The sequence below is a fragment of the Vigna unguiculata genome, chromosome 7, assembly GCF_037176805.1.
Source record: "Vigna unguiculata cultivar grain cowpea cultivar isolate G323 ecotype 2 chromosome 7, ASM3717680v1, whole genome shotgun sequence".
In the NCBI taxonomy this organism is placed as follows: Eukaryota; Viridiplantae; Streptophyta; class Magnoliopsida; order Fabales; family Fabaceae; genus Vigna; species Vigna unguiculata.
In genome coordinates, this window is record NC_140798.1 from 7742134 (window position 1) to 7759419 (window position 17286).

General features: G+C 33.0%; 1 protein-coding gene across 2 annotated transcripts; it reads right to left on the bottom strand.

Moving 5' to 3' along the window:
• Positions 1-1125: 1125 nt before the first annotated feature.
• LOC114190988 (uncharacterized) lies at positions 1126-11809 on the bottom strand. Of its 2 annotated transcripts, none has more exons than XM_028080095.2 (4): positions 11320-11809; positions 10079-11041; positions 2041-2088; positions 1126-1949 (listed from the first exon to the last, which is right to left on the bottom strand). In XM_028080095.2, exons 1-4 carry the CDS (start codon positions 11512-11514, stop codon positions 1527-1529), a joined length of 1629 nt encoding a protein of 542 aa, XP_027935896.2. In that variant the 5' UTR covers positions 11515-11809; the 3' UTR covers positions 1126-1526. The 2 variants fall into 2 exon arrangements, with proteins under 2 accessions (XP_027935896.2, XP_027935897.2); XM_028080096.2 differs by having other exon boundaries at positions 10079-11049; positions 11320-11460.
• Between the last annotated feature and the right edge of the window lie 5477 nt (positions 11810-17286).

A 17286-nucleotide genomic window follows, 5' to 3' on the forward strand; every position in this document is an offset into this window, starting at 1 on the left:
AAAAAATTACTTTATTTACATCAGTTCAAAATTTTGTTTGGGTGTGAAGGAAATTTGACTACTATTATATATTGGAAAATGTTTTTGTAAGTAAGATGTCCCTTTTGAATTACGACATCACTCAGTTCCTCTACGTAAGTAATAAGAGGTACTGCCTAACCTCACCTCATCATTGGATCCTTTGAATAATGTGTTTAACTTTAGAAAGAAACCGCGATGCATAAACAAAATTCTTAGACAATAATTGAACGTCGAATGATGATGGTTGAGTTTATGTTTAGCCGAAGATTTAAGAATAAATGACCGTTAATTAATAAAAGAAACACATCTTAGAGTAAAACAATTAAAAGACGTCTCTCAGCTTGTCATTCATGTCGTGTTTGACTAGATTAATAATTATTTTTTAGCACCAATAATGGTATTCCCATACATTACAATATTGTTTCATCTTTTGTTCAATTTTTTCCCTCTAATCATTTTCATTTATTAATATTTTAGTTTCTGTCTCCCTCTTCGTCTTCAGGGACGTTTTTCACTATGTCAGCACGAGAATCAGATGAATTAGAAGAAGAATGTGCATGCACATGGACAACAAAAAGAATGTCTCTTTTAATCGCAGGTGTATTCGTTTTGAAATATGTACAATAAAGATTGAAATTAAATTAAAATCAGAGATAAATGACATACAATTGTTAAAACACTTCCCATAAACATACTAAAATGCATCCACCAGAATTTGGCTTTTTTTCGTAATTGGCTATTATTTTGAAGTACGAGCATGTTATGTTTTGCTGACCCAACTAACAAGAGGATTTGGTCTCTCAACTGCAATTTTAAAGTTACAGTATCGAAAACCAAATAATAAAAATGGTTGATTTAACAGGCAGAATCAGATAAAAACAAAATTTACTTAATTAGTGCCCATTCATTGAAAGATTCTGCACTCTTTCATTACTAGATTCTATGACAGACCGTAACCTCTGTATGAGAGTAATTTCCCTTCCCATTGGTCCAAACAAAATAAAATAAAACCACCAAATCTATTCTTGATTTTAACGAAACTGTTTACTCCTTGACTTTTCAACATTCCAGTTACACTATAAAACTAAAAATTAGTCAATGAAATTCCTGAAAATGTAATGTCTATATTGTTTTAATATCAAGAATATCATAAAGCACAAGAGCACATGATAATGAACAACGTTCACAAACAAGTCAATTGAACCAGTTGACAGAGGCTCATCTATGAACTATTATAGGCATGAGAAACAAGGCAGGGTGTATATGATAGCGGTATTCTTAGTAGTGAGAGCTCTTAGTAGTGACAAAGACTTGAAAGGATTTAGCTGGCACCTGGCTTCAAACATCTCCGACCCCATCCAAATCAGAAGTTCGGGAAAACCCAGGAAATAAACATGCCCCCAAAAACAATTCCCATGAGCACCAATAATTGAGAGAAATGATGCAGGGGCATGCTTAGAAAATAGAAACAGCCACACAGGAAAGAGCTCTTGCCAGATGAACTACTACTGGGTGGATTGGAAAGCTTTCTTTGATGGTGATTGCATCAGTGATTTAGAATCTGAATTGATAACAATATTTCCCATTCCTGCCTCCATGGCCTCCCTCTCATCTTTTTCCCTTTTCTTCTGATCCAAAACAGCAGTTTCAGCAGCTGGGTTGTGATTAGAAGGCACGGATGGCTCCAAAAGACGTGGACCTCCATTCATCCAAGGATGCAGAAGACACTCACCAGCTGTAGGCCGCTTTTCAGGAACAAAGTTAAGAATAGGAACCAAAAAGTCCGTCAAATCATTTGCATCTTTCTCACTGAAATCATATTTCTCCATGAGGACTTTATTCAAGGGCCAGAATCGCAATCGCCGGATGTGCCTTAAATCACCATATCTATTAAAGAAATCACGGGAATAACGCCCCCCTAGAGCTATCTGGGAATTATAATTCGCACACTCAAGTTAATCATGAACCAATGAACCACAACGGTTAAGACCCAAGAAATGGATAGAACAATATTGTTACCTTACGTGGCATCGTTCCAAGAAGTTCCATCATTAATGCTAAGTGGTCCTGAGATAAAATAAAATTATTACACATCAAAACTGGAGCGCAAATGCAAGTAAAAATTATTTCAAAACGTCAGCAGCACTGAAGTTAACTTAACATAATATAAAGATTTAACCAATCATTTCCAAAGAAAGTAAATTACTATATCGTCCATGGAAATAATAAGAACATCCAAGAAGTTGCATAAGTAAACAGCACGCAAACTAAACTGTTTCGCCAACAGAAACATAACCTACCTGAATCAATCAATTCGCCTAATAATATATTCTTTTTATAGAATTTTTGCCTAAAAACGATTAGGCAGGCTAAAAAAGTTAAATTTATCTAGACATTATACAAAAGGGATATGGTGCCACAACCCACGAGGCTAAGCTCTATTCCTTGCTGGTTTGTGTATTTTCCAAGCTTAAAGCGCAAATATCTTATACATTTGGGGCATGTTAGAGATTTAACTCAAAAATAAAGTAAAAGCATTCATGTGTCTTCGCCAAACAACTTACTGTATCTTGATCTAAAGAAAATCACTACAGTATCTATAAAGGTTGACTCTCTCCATGTCCCAATTGTTGTACGTCTTGATATTGTAGGAAGGGGACATAGGTGTTTTACTGTGTAAAAGCAACTATCATACATGTGCTTGGGCCAAGCTCTCTTCTCTGGAAGCATGGGTTTTGTATATTGCTTTTGTTCTCGTGCAGGGGTTATTCCAATGCTTTGAAATTTCATAAGAAAAATTAATAGGTGATGAGGTTAGTCCGATTAAGAGAGGCCTTGATGCTTTTACATAGGAATATGACCTCCCAGATTTAACTTTACCTAATGTCTAGTTGACGTCAACAAACTGAAAGCACACAAATTCCTGGTTAGGAAAGATTATGCTACCGGCATGTCATAAACTCAAAATGCATATCTACTTTATTTTATGCTTATCCAAAATACGCATCATGACTAAATGTAATCCATCGTGGATTAATTTTCAAAATGCACCACTTTGACTCTCTAGAAGGATGACATGCTAATCAAATTGAAATGTAAAATTATGGTTACACTTGGATTTCGATGTGATGAAAAATCAGTCAGTCTATGCTCAGCTGATGTATGTGTGTATATATAAAAAGGTGAGACAAGAATGTCTCAAAGAGAAAGGTTACGGTCTATGTTCCATAACCTAATGATAGGTACACCCAAAAACAGCTTTATGTAAGTTGTACACTATTATAACGAACATAGTCTTAACACTCCCCCTCAAGCTAAATCATATAAATTGTAGGCATCAAGCTTGGAACCTATAAATTGATTTTAGACCCTCTCAGAACTTAGTGAGAATGTCTACAAGTTGGTTATTAGAGCTGATAAATCCAGTACATAGTTCATTGGACAGCAGCTTCTCCATGATGAAATGACAATGGATCTCTATGTATTTGGTCCATTTTTTCATGAAACACAAGATTCAAAGCAATATGAAGGGTTGTCTTATTATCACAATACAACTTCATCTAATCAACTTCACAGAATTTCAACTCTAGAAAAAGTTGTTTAATCCACACACGTTTAAAAGTGGCCAAAGCAATATTCAACTTTTGCACTAGATCTAGCAACAACACATTGTTTCATGCTCTTCCATGAGAAAATATTCTCTCCAATGAATACACAATATCATGCATTGCTCCATTTATGTTATTCTTTCTCCACAATCCAACACATGAGAAAAATACAAAAGAATGGAGAATGAATTTACGAGGATGATCTTCCCTCTCTTGGGATCTCATATTTATAATAGCTTTGGAGATTTCAGATACAATCTAGATACAATGTATGAGAGGGAAGGTAAGAGAGTAGGAAAACATGTATACACATCACAATGCATACAATAGCTTTTCAATAAATTCTATTCAAGAGAACTTATTCTAACATTCGTGACAATGGTGTACAATGATCCACAACACTAGCAACACAAGTACTAGTAATATTCTTAAGGAAGTGAAATTTAAACTTAACCTCACAAAGCTAACTTGGTAAGATGAAGATTACACCTACTTATATAATGTAAATTTAACTATATTTCTAGTTGATGTGAGATCTTCAGCACATCCCCTCATGTCAAGGACTAGACATCTTGAGTGTGGGACTAGGGAGGAATTCGATAGTGGATGACACGTTACACCCAACAAACTTGACTAGGATACACTTTAAATGTCTCTGATACCATTTTTAAAATGTGAACTTTATATCTAACTCAACCTTATAAAACCAGCTTAGTAAGATGAGATTTGCACCCACTTATATACTATAATTTGGTCATAGATTAGTCGATGGGGTATCTCTAACACAACTCACGTACTCGATAACACTGATACTTTTGGCCCCAACAAACGTGACTCGGACAAGCTCCGAATGGCTCTAATACCACCTTAAAAAAGTACAATTTAAGCCTAATAAAACTAGCTTGGTTTGCACCCTATTATATACTATAACTTTGGTCATATGTCTAGTCAATGTGGATCTTCAACAACCACAATACAACTTCATTTGCTCAACGTCACAATTTCAACCATTAAAGGGGTTGTTTGATTCACACGAGTTTACAAGGGGCCAAAGCCATAAATCTATATTCAAATTTTGCACTAGTTCTAGCAGTAAGGTTTTGTATCTTTCTTTTCCAGGAGACAATATTCTCTCCAATGAATACATAGTATCCCATGGTGGATCTTTTGTAAATGGAAAAATCCTAATCTACACCAAAATACCCTATAATTTGAGCATTTACTTTGTCCTCATACAACAATTCTTGTCTTGGAGCTTTTAACATTCTGATGATCGATATGAGGATTTTGCGTGAATTGACTAACCAACACAACATAAGAAATATCAAGCTTATAATATTCAAATAAATGAGTTTTCCCACCAGCCTCCTATTTTTTTCTGAATTTGAAAATGTTTCACCTTGGTCCACCATCAACATTTGATTTACATCCGAGGGATTATCAATAGGCTTGGAATTTGTCAACCCTATCTCCTCTACAATATCAAGAGCATATTTTCTTTGTGAAATAACAACACCTTCCTCTAATTAAGCCACACCTATACCAAAAAATATTTTAGAAACCCAAAATATTTAGTCTGAAAATGGCTAAATAAATGCATCTTTATTTGAGAGATCCTAGTTGTATAATTTTTTGTAACTATCTCATCATACTAGGAGAAGTATGACAACAGAAAACAGAATTATCTACCTCACGTTATTCCAATCCAAAAGCCTACAAAGATGAATGGAGTTACCAGACCAAGCTTCAGGCAAATGTTATTCATACCATAGAGAGAGCAGCATGATTTACACACTAAACCAAACTCCCCCTGAGCAACAAATCCAAAAGGTTGCTCCATGTAAATTTCCCCCTCAAGATCACCATGGAGGAAAGCATTTTTAACATCAAGCTGGTGAAGAGGCAAATAGTGAATAGCAACCGTTGCAAGAAAAAGCCAACTTGTGGTGATTTTGACCACGGGAGTAAAGTATACAGTAGTCAAGCCCATCAATTTGTGTATATTCTTTAGCCACCAATCAAGTTTTGAAGCAACCAACTTCACCACTAGACCCAACTTTAACAACATAGACCCATCTACAATCAACAATCTTCTTTCTAGATGGAAGAGGCACAACCTCCCATGTGTCGTTGCTTACCAGAAAGCCCACATTTTATCAATCATGGCTTGTCATCTTCCATGATTATCAAGTGCCCCATTCAATAGTTTTAGGAACAATAATGGCAGACAAAGAAAAACAAAATAATACAATGAAGACAAATGATGATAACTCAATTTACAAATAGGATATAGATTACAAGTGGACCAAATACCTTCCCTATGAGCAATAGACCAATTTGAAGTGGAGTCATGCGAAATAGTTGATGCAGAAGGATCCAAGGCAAGGGAAGATGTTGGAGGGGAATCTAAATCATAAGAGACTTAAGGAAGAGTGGGAGGGGTTGTGACTTGGGTTGGTATGTAAGGAAAGGTGGTGGAGCAATGTTTGACTAGTTTTCATTTGTGTTGGAGGCAAAAGAAGCCAAAATCACTGAAGGACCAAAGTTTGGAACAAGTAGAAGATATTGAATGGAAGAGCTTCCATGGAGGACAAGAAAAAGGTGTGTCCTCAAAAAAGGTATCGCCAAGTGACATAAGATTATCCTCTAGTAGCTGGAGAGTAGCAATTTTATCCTTTTCAAAGTTGAGAATATCCCCAAAAAACACAATTAATAGCCTTTGCAGGGAGTGTCTAAACTAGGAGAGACAATATGAACAAAACAAGTACAACCAAATACCTTAGGTGAGATACAAAATAAGGGATCATTTGGAAAAATAATGGAGGGAGAGATTTGATTTTCAAGAAAGGAAGAAGACACTCTATCAAAAAACAAGTAGTGAGAATTGCATCTCCCCAATGATTTACAAGAACATTTATATTAACGCTAGAGAGTATGATGTTTAAATGAGATGTTTATTCTTCCTCTTTGCAATGTCATTTTCTTGTGGTGTGTGAGGACAAGTGTACTAATGTAAAATACCCTATAAGGATAAGGAAGAAAGTTAAACAGAAAAATATTGTTTAGCATTGTCACTTTTCAAGACCTTAATTATTTTTCGAAATTGGCTCTTAATCTCACTAAAGAAAGACATAAATATTGCAAAAAGTTTCTTTATTATCTTCAACTTGGCTAGACAGTCTAACACTTGAAGTTTCTTTATCATCTTCAACTTGGCTAGACTCGGGTGACCTGAACGATCATGCAAAAGCTTTGGGGTTGGCAACTTGGCACTAAAAAACAAGACCCAAGTGGGCTTGTCTTCAAATAATAAAGTCCCTTTAATTCATGTCCTTTGTCAATCAAACACACGTACCATGTTCCCTTATGACAAAGGACTCAAAGGTTATAGAACAATTTATAGTGAGTTAATTGGCTAAAAGAGACTAAATTATAATGACAATGTGGAATGTATGAGGCAAAATTAAGATTTAGGAAGGAGATAAATTAACCAATTCCTTCGGATGTAACTTTAGATCCACTAGTGACATTAACAAGATGGGAAACTTTTGGAGAAGAGACAAATAAGAATGAAGAGAGATTGCCAAAAATATGGCTAGAAGCACCTAAGTCAAGTATCCATAGACATTTAGATTGAGAAATACAAGTTGTTGAAACACTGGGTGTCGAAGAAGATTGACCTTGATGGTGAAATTGATCGAAGAATGTATGTTTCTTCCATCTTACAAAAGGATCTTGGGAATATTTGTCTACATCCAAGATCCTTTCTAGTGTTTTAGTGTTCAATGGCAAACCAAACTCATGAAAAGAATATGTAAGAGCTGAAGTACCTCTATGCTAGAATTTGGATTTGAGTTTTATTTGATGTTTAACCCATGGTGTTGCAAATGTATTTACTTTCTATTACTAGTATTCAACAAGACTAGATAATTATGACAAAAACAATAGCAAAGCCTTTCCTTAGGGTTGACTAAAAGTATGAAATGATGTCATCATATTCTATCATAACTTATGGATGTGTTTTGAATAGCTTATTTACAACTTATCTGGGCTTATCTTATGATACAAACACTTCATACGTCCAAAAGTTATTCTCAGCTTATTTTAGAAAGCTCTTCATGATAGCTTAGGTAACTTACATAAGAAAAAGGCTAACCCCATTTACTCTTTAATAAAACCAACTTATGATAAGAACTTATTCAGTAAGCACTGAAATATTTGTTTACCGAAACAAATAAAAGCAAATTATTGACTTCTAAATACCTTTTTTATATTTTTCTCCTACAGTTTTTCAGTCTTCCTCTACTTCTAAGGCCTGGACTACCCTCCATCTATCTAATCTCCTTTTACAAATCTCTCCATAAATGCCCAAACCAACTAAGACAAGATTCTACCATCTTTTCAGCAATGCACTACCCCAACCTTCTTCCTAATGCTTACATTCCTAATCCTATATTGCCTAGTAAAACAGGGCAACTTTGTTGTAAATTTGTTTCCTTTCACATTTCTCTATATTTTAGAAGGCAAGGCGCAACTTATCCTCTCTTATAAAATTATTTGTTTATGACAAAACAAAAACCTTAGAATATAGTTAAAATACAAACAGAAGAATCATCTACCAAGACTGCTCATTGAGCTAGTCAGTTTATGTTCCACTGAAGGCTCACCAAGATCAGTGATCCGAATAGCCGTTATGAGAGCTGGAAGATACAATCAGGCCCTCAACGCTCCATGCATTGATGCATAAAGAATTTGCTTTTCTAAATCAAAAATATACTGAATGTTACACAAAAATTAAGATAAAGTGTTGCACTTGCACTCATTGAGCTCCATAAATGGTTTTGATGCTGACTTGGGCAATAAATGTATCATTCCGTGAGTCAAAATGTCTTATTTTGGTTAATGGTAGTTTTAAAAAATGGTTTATTAGCGAAGGGGTTTTATTACTTCAGTCAGTGGTCCTATTTATGGTTTTGATGATGTTTGAGCTTATATTTGAGATTTAAAACTTCAGCTGTGAGTGATGATGATCCTCATCAAGTAATTTCGTGTTAGAATTCAGAACACCTTCAACAAGTTGTACTTAAAAAGGTCCACATATTTATCCCTTCAACCAAGGAATGAAGAAGTTGGAATCATGAAAGGGTAAAATATACTCCATGTAAATAGGACTAAATTTAGTTATCATCCCCCAAATCACTTTTGTAAATTTGGATTGACACGAGTTTTCCTAGTGGGATAAGACTTTTGTTGTTGGTCCTCATAAATCTTGAAATTGTTGAAAATGGTATCCATCACCACTTATTAACATGACATGCATCTAAACATGTCATGTTCTTATAATTTGGACTAATGACCTAACTCAACTCTACAAAATTGATTTGTAAAATGAACTACCCAATTTTATAAGAACTACATTAGTACTCTGGTGGATGTGGGATCTCAACCCACTAAGAGTTGATATCCTAGTGGTTTCACACTATGATCACTCAGCCTTCCTAGCCAGTTTCTCAATAGGTAGCCCTTTATGAAACACCGACAACTAATTGTAATAGGCCACAACTAACGTGAACAGGCCTTCTTCCAACACGCCCCTTCATGCCCAAGGCAATGGGCATAAAGCGTGGCATGTAGTGGCTCAAAGTGGATCTAGAATAGGTTTTGATATTATCTTAAAATTTGGGTTAAGGGCCTCAATAAACCTCACAAAAGTTACTTCTAAGGTGAACACTACTCATGATTTATAAGGACTACACAGGTCATATATCTAGTCAAAGTAGGATTTCAATCCATTGAGAGTCAGCATCCTGGTGATTGTACAGTACAGCGCTTAGCTTGGCCTTTTTAGTTAGCCCTTTTCTAAAACTAACAACAAACTCTGATAAGCCAATATTAAGGCAAGCTAAGGGTGACCACAGTTAAGGCAGCATTCAACACACATTGCATGCCACCTTAGAATGGTAGCTAACATGCCGAGACTACATGCATATCATGTTAGTACTAATTGGTGACAAGGACCATTTTAATACTTTATGAGGATTAAATGCAACAAGAAAATGGAAGGCCAAAACCAAATTTATCCATATTTACAAAGACCAAAAAACATCTCTAACCCAAAAATATAGGAGTCGTGAAGTTCATCAACATGAATAATACCATAAAACTTTTACAGCCCATTTCATGAACAATGCCGGACTTTAATAGATCTTATCCAGCTCCAATCAAATGTACCTTACCATACTAGCATATGTTTTATCTAGTCTGCAGTTTTCAAACACCCAAAGTTTGTGAGTAAACATAGTGAAAAAAACTGTTTTTCTCTCTATTTTTGGGGAGAGGATACGCACAAACCAAAAATACATAGATTGATTCCCACAACTGGTAAGGATCGCAATCTCATTAGAATGATCAGGTGTAGAACCTAAAAAAAGTAAACAAAATACACATACCTCATCCCTATCAAAGTTGTCACCACTGTGAGGATCAAATAACACATCTCCAGTTGCAAGCTCAAAACAAATGCAAGCAAAGGACCAAAGATCTGCAGAAGTAGAATATTTTGACCCAAGAATCACCTCTGGGCACCGATACTGTCTTGTCTGGATATCATTAGTAAACTGTTTATATGTCCAGCAGGCATTACCAAAGTCCACTAACTTGCACTTGAGATCAACTGATGCCAGCAGCTTCTGTCTCATTGATCGGCTTCCTCTTTTGTTACCCTGCTCTTTCAACTTGGTTCCATCAGCATCCGTTAACCTACTAGTTCCTGCAGAACTGGAAGCCTGTTCTCTTGTAGAACTCGCATTAGGAGATGACTCCACAGCCCCAGAAGTTTCAGGATTACCCTCAACTCCTTCAGAAACTTCCTTCTCAAAACAACCATGGGCTGCTTGTTTAGCTTTTCTCTTAATCTTCTTCTTGTGATTCTTAACCAAATCCCCATTCAACATCTTCGTATCTTTCACACCTGACGACTCTAGCACCATCTTATCCTTACTACTAGGAAGAATAAGCTGCGCCCCAGACTTCCTAGGATCCTTAGATGGATCAATCATCGACAAAAGCAGGATGTTTTCAGGCTTCAAGTCAGTATGTATGATGGAAAGCTGTTTGTGCAAGTAATCCAATCCAACAAGAATATGAAAGCAAATTTCCTTAACCATGGCGATAGGCAACCCACGGTAATCCGAGTACTTAATAAGTGTCAAAAGATTGTCCCCAAGGTACTCAAACACCATGCAGACATGCTGCCCATTGGGACCAGAATGCTTGAAATGGTCCAAAAGCTTCACCACACATTTCTTATCGTCAGGGTCTCCCTCCGCAACCTGTTGCAAAATCGTTATCTCATCCATGGCCGCCTCCGTGTAGTGCTGAGCACTCTTCTGAACCTTCAAAGCCACATACCTCTGCAGATCTCCACACACAAAAAAAAAAAAGCAAAACAAGTCAACAAAATCCAAAACACCATAAACTCTCCCAATTTACTGCCAACCGCTGCTAAAACGCCAATAATCTCTTTCACTGATTCTAGATTACAAATTAACCAGACTAACACGCAACTGAACTCAAAAAGGCAAAAACAAAACCATTTCAAGAATAAACCTAATACAAACATATGTGGGGAAAGATAAAAAAAAAATTAAAAAAATAAAAAAAGAGTAAACAGAGAGAGAGAGGAACAGACAGAATGTTTGACGTCCCAAGCGAGCCAGACAGTGGAGAAATGGCCCCAACCGAGCTTAGACTGAACGACGTAGCGACCGGCGTTGAAGGTATCGCCGATTCGGATAGCGTGGTAGCCACCGCGGCGGTAATCCTCGGTGCCTTCGTCCTCGGAGGTGAAATCGCTGCTATCATCGAGATGGTGTTTGTCCCCCATTTCATCAACCACACAAGGATTGCAAGAAGAAAGAAGCACTGTATGTGTTTGTGAATTTGTTCGAAAGAATACAAAAATAACAAATAAAGAGATAGAAGTTGAGAAGAAGGGGTTTGGTTGAAGAGAAAAAAGAAAAGGGTTTCTTTCAGTTCCTTCCTTCCTTCCCGGTTAATTTAATTCTTGAGTGAGGTGTCATCTTCATCCATTCATAATGACTTGGATTATGTGTATGCTCTCATTCCTCCCTCTTCTTTCCTTTTTTTTTTTTTCTTTTTCATTGCATCCCACTACTACATTCTCATGGTCATGTCCTACCACTCACAAACACTAGTATAAGATACACAAAACTAAATCATTTCTTTCATTTTGGTTTTTCTTATTTGTCTTTCTTTGCTTTTCATAATTATTTAATGTGAAATGTTTAATTCTGTTTTTGCTTTAAGATGCTATCATATATTCCATTTTTAGAAATTATATTTTAGAAATGTCGTGTTTGAGAATCAAGAATGTTTGAGAAGTTCTTTTTGTAAATATATTTTTCCACAAATGACTTGGAGCAATAATCACAAGTGTATTAGTATACTATAATGAGTTAAATTATTATGCATTATTGTATCAACTAATTAAAAACAATGTTAAATAAATGTTTGATAAAAATTACTTTGAATTAAATTAAGCTTTCATTCTAATTTTTTATTTAAGTTTTTATTATAGGTTCTTTAAAAAATAAATTGAAGGTAAATTTTAATTGTTTGACAATATTAAAATTGTTAATTATGATAGTATATAATGAACAATTTTCCTATACATATTTCACAGTTTATTTTGCTTTAATTATATTTAAAAATTATAATATTTATAATTATATTTTATATTCATATTTTCACTTTATAATCCTCATTTTAAATGTATTTAAATTCTTTATATCCTAACAAAATTCGAAGTTCAAAGTGAACAAACTCACCTTTTAAAGAGATTTCAATTTTAACATATCATACCTATTCTACAAAGCTCGCAAGTTATGTGGGTTTTCCCACACCCACAAAATATAATCAAAAATAATTTGTATAAATTTTGCAAACAATATTATTATTACTAAATTTTGCAAATAATGATTTTATACACAAGATATATTTATATGGCTAATATTTTAAAATAATTAATACATTTGTTTCTGTTATATGTGATCATGCACAGCTTTATATACATAGCAACCTGATATATATATATATATATATATATATATATATATATATATATATATATATATATATATATATATATATATATATACCTGATAAACATATGATCATTCATATATGAATCTTACATAATTTTTAAGCATAAAATAGTATTTGTTGTATTACCTATTTATCATATAACTATTATCAAATAGCATCGAATTTAAATAAAAATGAGTGAAACAAAATTCAATTAACAATATATAGACAAAAAAAAGTATATAAGAGTGAAGGAGTCTAATTGAAAGTAGTTATAAGTGTAATGACTTTAATTAGTAGATAAATTATTGATAATATTTTTCTTATATTTTAATTAGAGACAAAAAAACATACATTTATTTGTCAAATTTTTCATAATTGGAAACCGAGAGATTTGGTATTAATAAGTTGTGAACAACCTATAAAAGAAATAAGGACACAACTTCCAACCTAAAACCTTAAGACAATAGATTTATGATTCTTTCTACTTGTATAGAAGTCATCTTTCTCATATTTTTCCAATATAGGACTTCTAGCTCACCTTGAACTCTTAATAATCTCTCCCTTAACTGTGAGTATCTCCACATTGGAACATCTTCCTCTCTAACACGAGTATCTTAAAGGTAACCAACCCTTCAACTTTAGGATCTTTCACCTACTTTATACCAGACTCGTCTAAGTCGTCAGTAGGATGAATCATTGGCTCTGATACCATTGTGAGGTTTTTTAGGAGGGAGACACCAGGAGATTCGATACCAATGAGTTGTGAGCAAGCCTATAAAAGAGACCAAGATACCACTTCCAACTCAAAACATTAAAGTAATAGGTTTACAAATCATTCTACTTATATTGAAGTCATCTTTCTCATTTGTATCTAATGTGTATATGTATTATAGTCCTCCTTATAAAGTAAAAAAAAAAAAGATAGAATCTACATCATTTGAGGATTTTAAAACATATTATATACGTATATCTCCTCTACCCATACTTCAACATACCTCATTGTTGCACACGATTACCTATATCATCTCATGCTTCCATGTAACACACAATAGCAAACAAATATCACAGCCACAAAAGAAAAGCATGGTAAGCTAGTGATTTATAAAATGGCATACATTCAATTATCGTCACCAATATTTATTCAAAATATCATTCACCCATAATAAAATCAAATGTAAATAATTCACTACAAAAAAGTGTAATCGAGGAATTTTAGAAGAGGTTATAAAAACCCCTAGTAAGACCAACGCATAATGGGGATTTTCCATTCCAAACCCCAATAAGTGCTAATGGTTTTTTAATGAACAATAGTAAAGTTTCACGTTCCCCCATTTTCAATTTCCCTCTTTTTCATTGTTCTCAACTTCCCTCCTTTGCATTTTTTTAATATACTCTTACTCATTTTCATTTTCCCTTTTCAATGCTTGCAAAACCTAGAAAATTTCAAACCTTCACCTTTGAATTAGAAAAAACAATTTCACTCTTTAGTTTGCGGTTCTTCGTCATCAATTTTGCCATTTTTCGATTGTGCATCTTTGAATCACAACATTCAATTGGTAAAGGGTTTTCTTTGCCCTTTTTGATTTTCCAATTTCTCACTCCCTAAATCTTAGCGGTAGTTTTGTTTTCATATGCCTTTTGCTTCTACATTTGCAGTGTGTTTAGGGTTTTGTGGTGTCTGCATTTTTTCATATATTCATACTCTTTTTCATTTTCCCTCTTCAATGCTCGTAAAACCTAAAAATTTCCAAACCCTCATCTTTGAATAAAAAAAAAATAGTTTCACTCTTCAGTGCTCACGGTTCTTCGTAAAAATAAAGTTGGTAGCATATGTCTTTGAACATGTTAAAATTTCGCGATCATTCTATGAAGCAAAGAAAATCATTAACAAGTTTGATTTTCATTGTATCAAAATTGATGCGTGCCCCCATGATTTCATGTTGTACATAGGATAAGACAAAAATAGGAAATTTTGTAAGAAATGTAAAACATCAAGATGGAAAGCAAAAAAGAAACGGTACAATTGGTGGTGTTATAAGCAAAAACGAAAAAAAAAAAGATTCCTGCAAAGGTTGTACATAGGAGAAGACAAAAATAGGAATTTTGTAAGAAATGTAAAACATGTAGATGGAAAGCAAAAAAAAAAAGTACAATTGGTGGTGTTACATGCAACAACGAAAAAATAATTCATGCAAAGGTTTTAAGGTACTTTCCTTTGAAGTCACGTTTACAAAGGATATTTATATCTCTAAAATAACTAAACATAAGCAATGACACGTGTAGCATCCCTACTTTTAATAAACTGTATTTTTTACTTTAAATAAAACACTTAGAAAATCTTCTATTTTTACTAATGTTTGGAATTTTATTATGATGTAATTTAAACATTAAAAATATATTTTATCATGATGTTGTTTTTACTTATTGAAAATAACAATAAGAAGAAAACAAAACTAATAAAATATGTATATATATATATATTAAAAAAATATTAGGTAAAAAAATATTAATTAAAATATTATTGAATAGGTGTATGTATTAATATATATATATATATATATATATATATATATATATATATATATATATTCTAAAGAGATAAGAAGATAAAGATAGAAGATAAGAGAAGAAAAAGATAAGAAGAGATAAACATTATCTCTTCATTAATGAAAGTAATGGTGATTTGAAAAAAAAAAAGGAGCACGTGAGAAAGAAAGAAAGAAAGGAGAAAGAGGGAGAAGGAAAAGGAGAGAGAAAGAAAGGAGAGAGAGAGGAAGAAGAGAGAGAAAAAGAAAGAGAAAGAAGAGAGAGATAAAGTTTAGAGTAAAGATTTAAAGAGATCATAGTCTTGTACAAATATTATTATTAGTGTGTCATTCAATCAATAAGGTAAGGGGAGTGACATTAAGCTCTTTTATATCAATCTGGATAAACTCATTAGTTTTATATTAATCATTTCTTTCTTTTTGAATCATATATTATACTATTTACTTCCTTTTAACTTATTCTCATTTATTATCCTCTTATATATATATATATATATATATATATATATATATATATTTAATTTATCTTTATTTATGCACTGATTTGTTCCTTTATTTTATTTAATTTAGTTTCAATTATGCACTGATGATCCTGTTTAGTTCATTTATTTAGTTTATCTACAATTATTTAGTTTATCTCCAATTATGCATTGGTCCTATTTATTTATTTTATTTTATTTATCTACAGTTATGCATTGATCCTATTTATTTATTTTATTTTATTTATCTTTAGTTATGCATGAATCCTGTTTATTTATTTTATTTAATTTATCTCCAATTATGCACTAGTTCTATTTATTTATTTTATTTAATCTCCAGTTATGTACTGGTTCTGTTTATTTATTTTATTTAATTTATCTCCAGTTATGCATAGATCCTGTTTATTTATTTTATTTACCTCCACTCATGCATTGGTCTTATTTATTTATTTTATTTTATTTATCTTCAGTTATGCATTGGTCCTATTTTTTTTTTTTTTTTATTTGATCTCTAGTTATGCATTTATCATGTTTATTTATTTTATTTAATCTCTAGTTATATATTGGTCCTCTTTAATTATTTCATTTAACTTATCTCAAGTTACACATTGGTCCTGATTAATTTATATTTTTGTTATTATATCTATTTATAACATTCTAATCCTTATCTAGTTATCTATTTAAAGTTCTTGCTTTGATTCTTATTTTATCATTATTTTATAATAAAAAACAATAATAAAAATAAAGTAAAAGTAAATATTATTTTATTCAGTGAGCTTGGATAGAAGAAAATTACATGCACATTTTATTATTATTTTATATTCTTTGTGTATAGTTTATACAATGACATGATTGATAGTCATCACATTTTATGACCTTTGAAAATATCCAAGAGTATGTCAGTTCAATAAAAGTTAAGTCTGTTTTAATAAGTTGAGATTAAACCAATGTCAGAGTGTTTGTATTTGGAAAGTCATAGTTTGGTACACTGCGGGATGAAAGGCAGGGACCATGGTGGGGGTCTAAGGAAGTTTTACCAAGTAGGTGAATATCTGGATAGTTCAAAATAGCGCACTGGATTAGGATATTCATTGACGAAACTTGGGACTGTCCGATACCTGCTCGACATCGCCAAGGTTAGGTAGTGAGTATATATCTCTTTTGTGGACCGATAAATGGCTAATATTCTCAAGAAAGAAATAATTATGATTGTACCAATATTTTATGAGAAATACTCAACTATCTAATCACTTCCCAAAATAACTTTTGATGTTCATACTGGATCATCAGAAGTGAAATATAGATCCATATGTCTGGTAAAACAAGATCAAGTTTTGTGGTTGTTGGTCCAATTCTAGGCCCCCAATGTATGTATTATTTGTTGAGTTTATTAAGATTGATATTTAAGGCTTATAAAGACCTCACTCATTTCATATTTTTCTTTCATATGTACCTGTTGCATGAGCAAAAGAGGAACCTGCTTAGTGAAAGTTGTTCGGGATATTATTGGTGGATCTTCTGAAG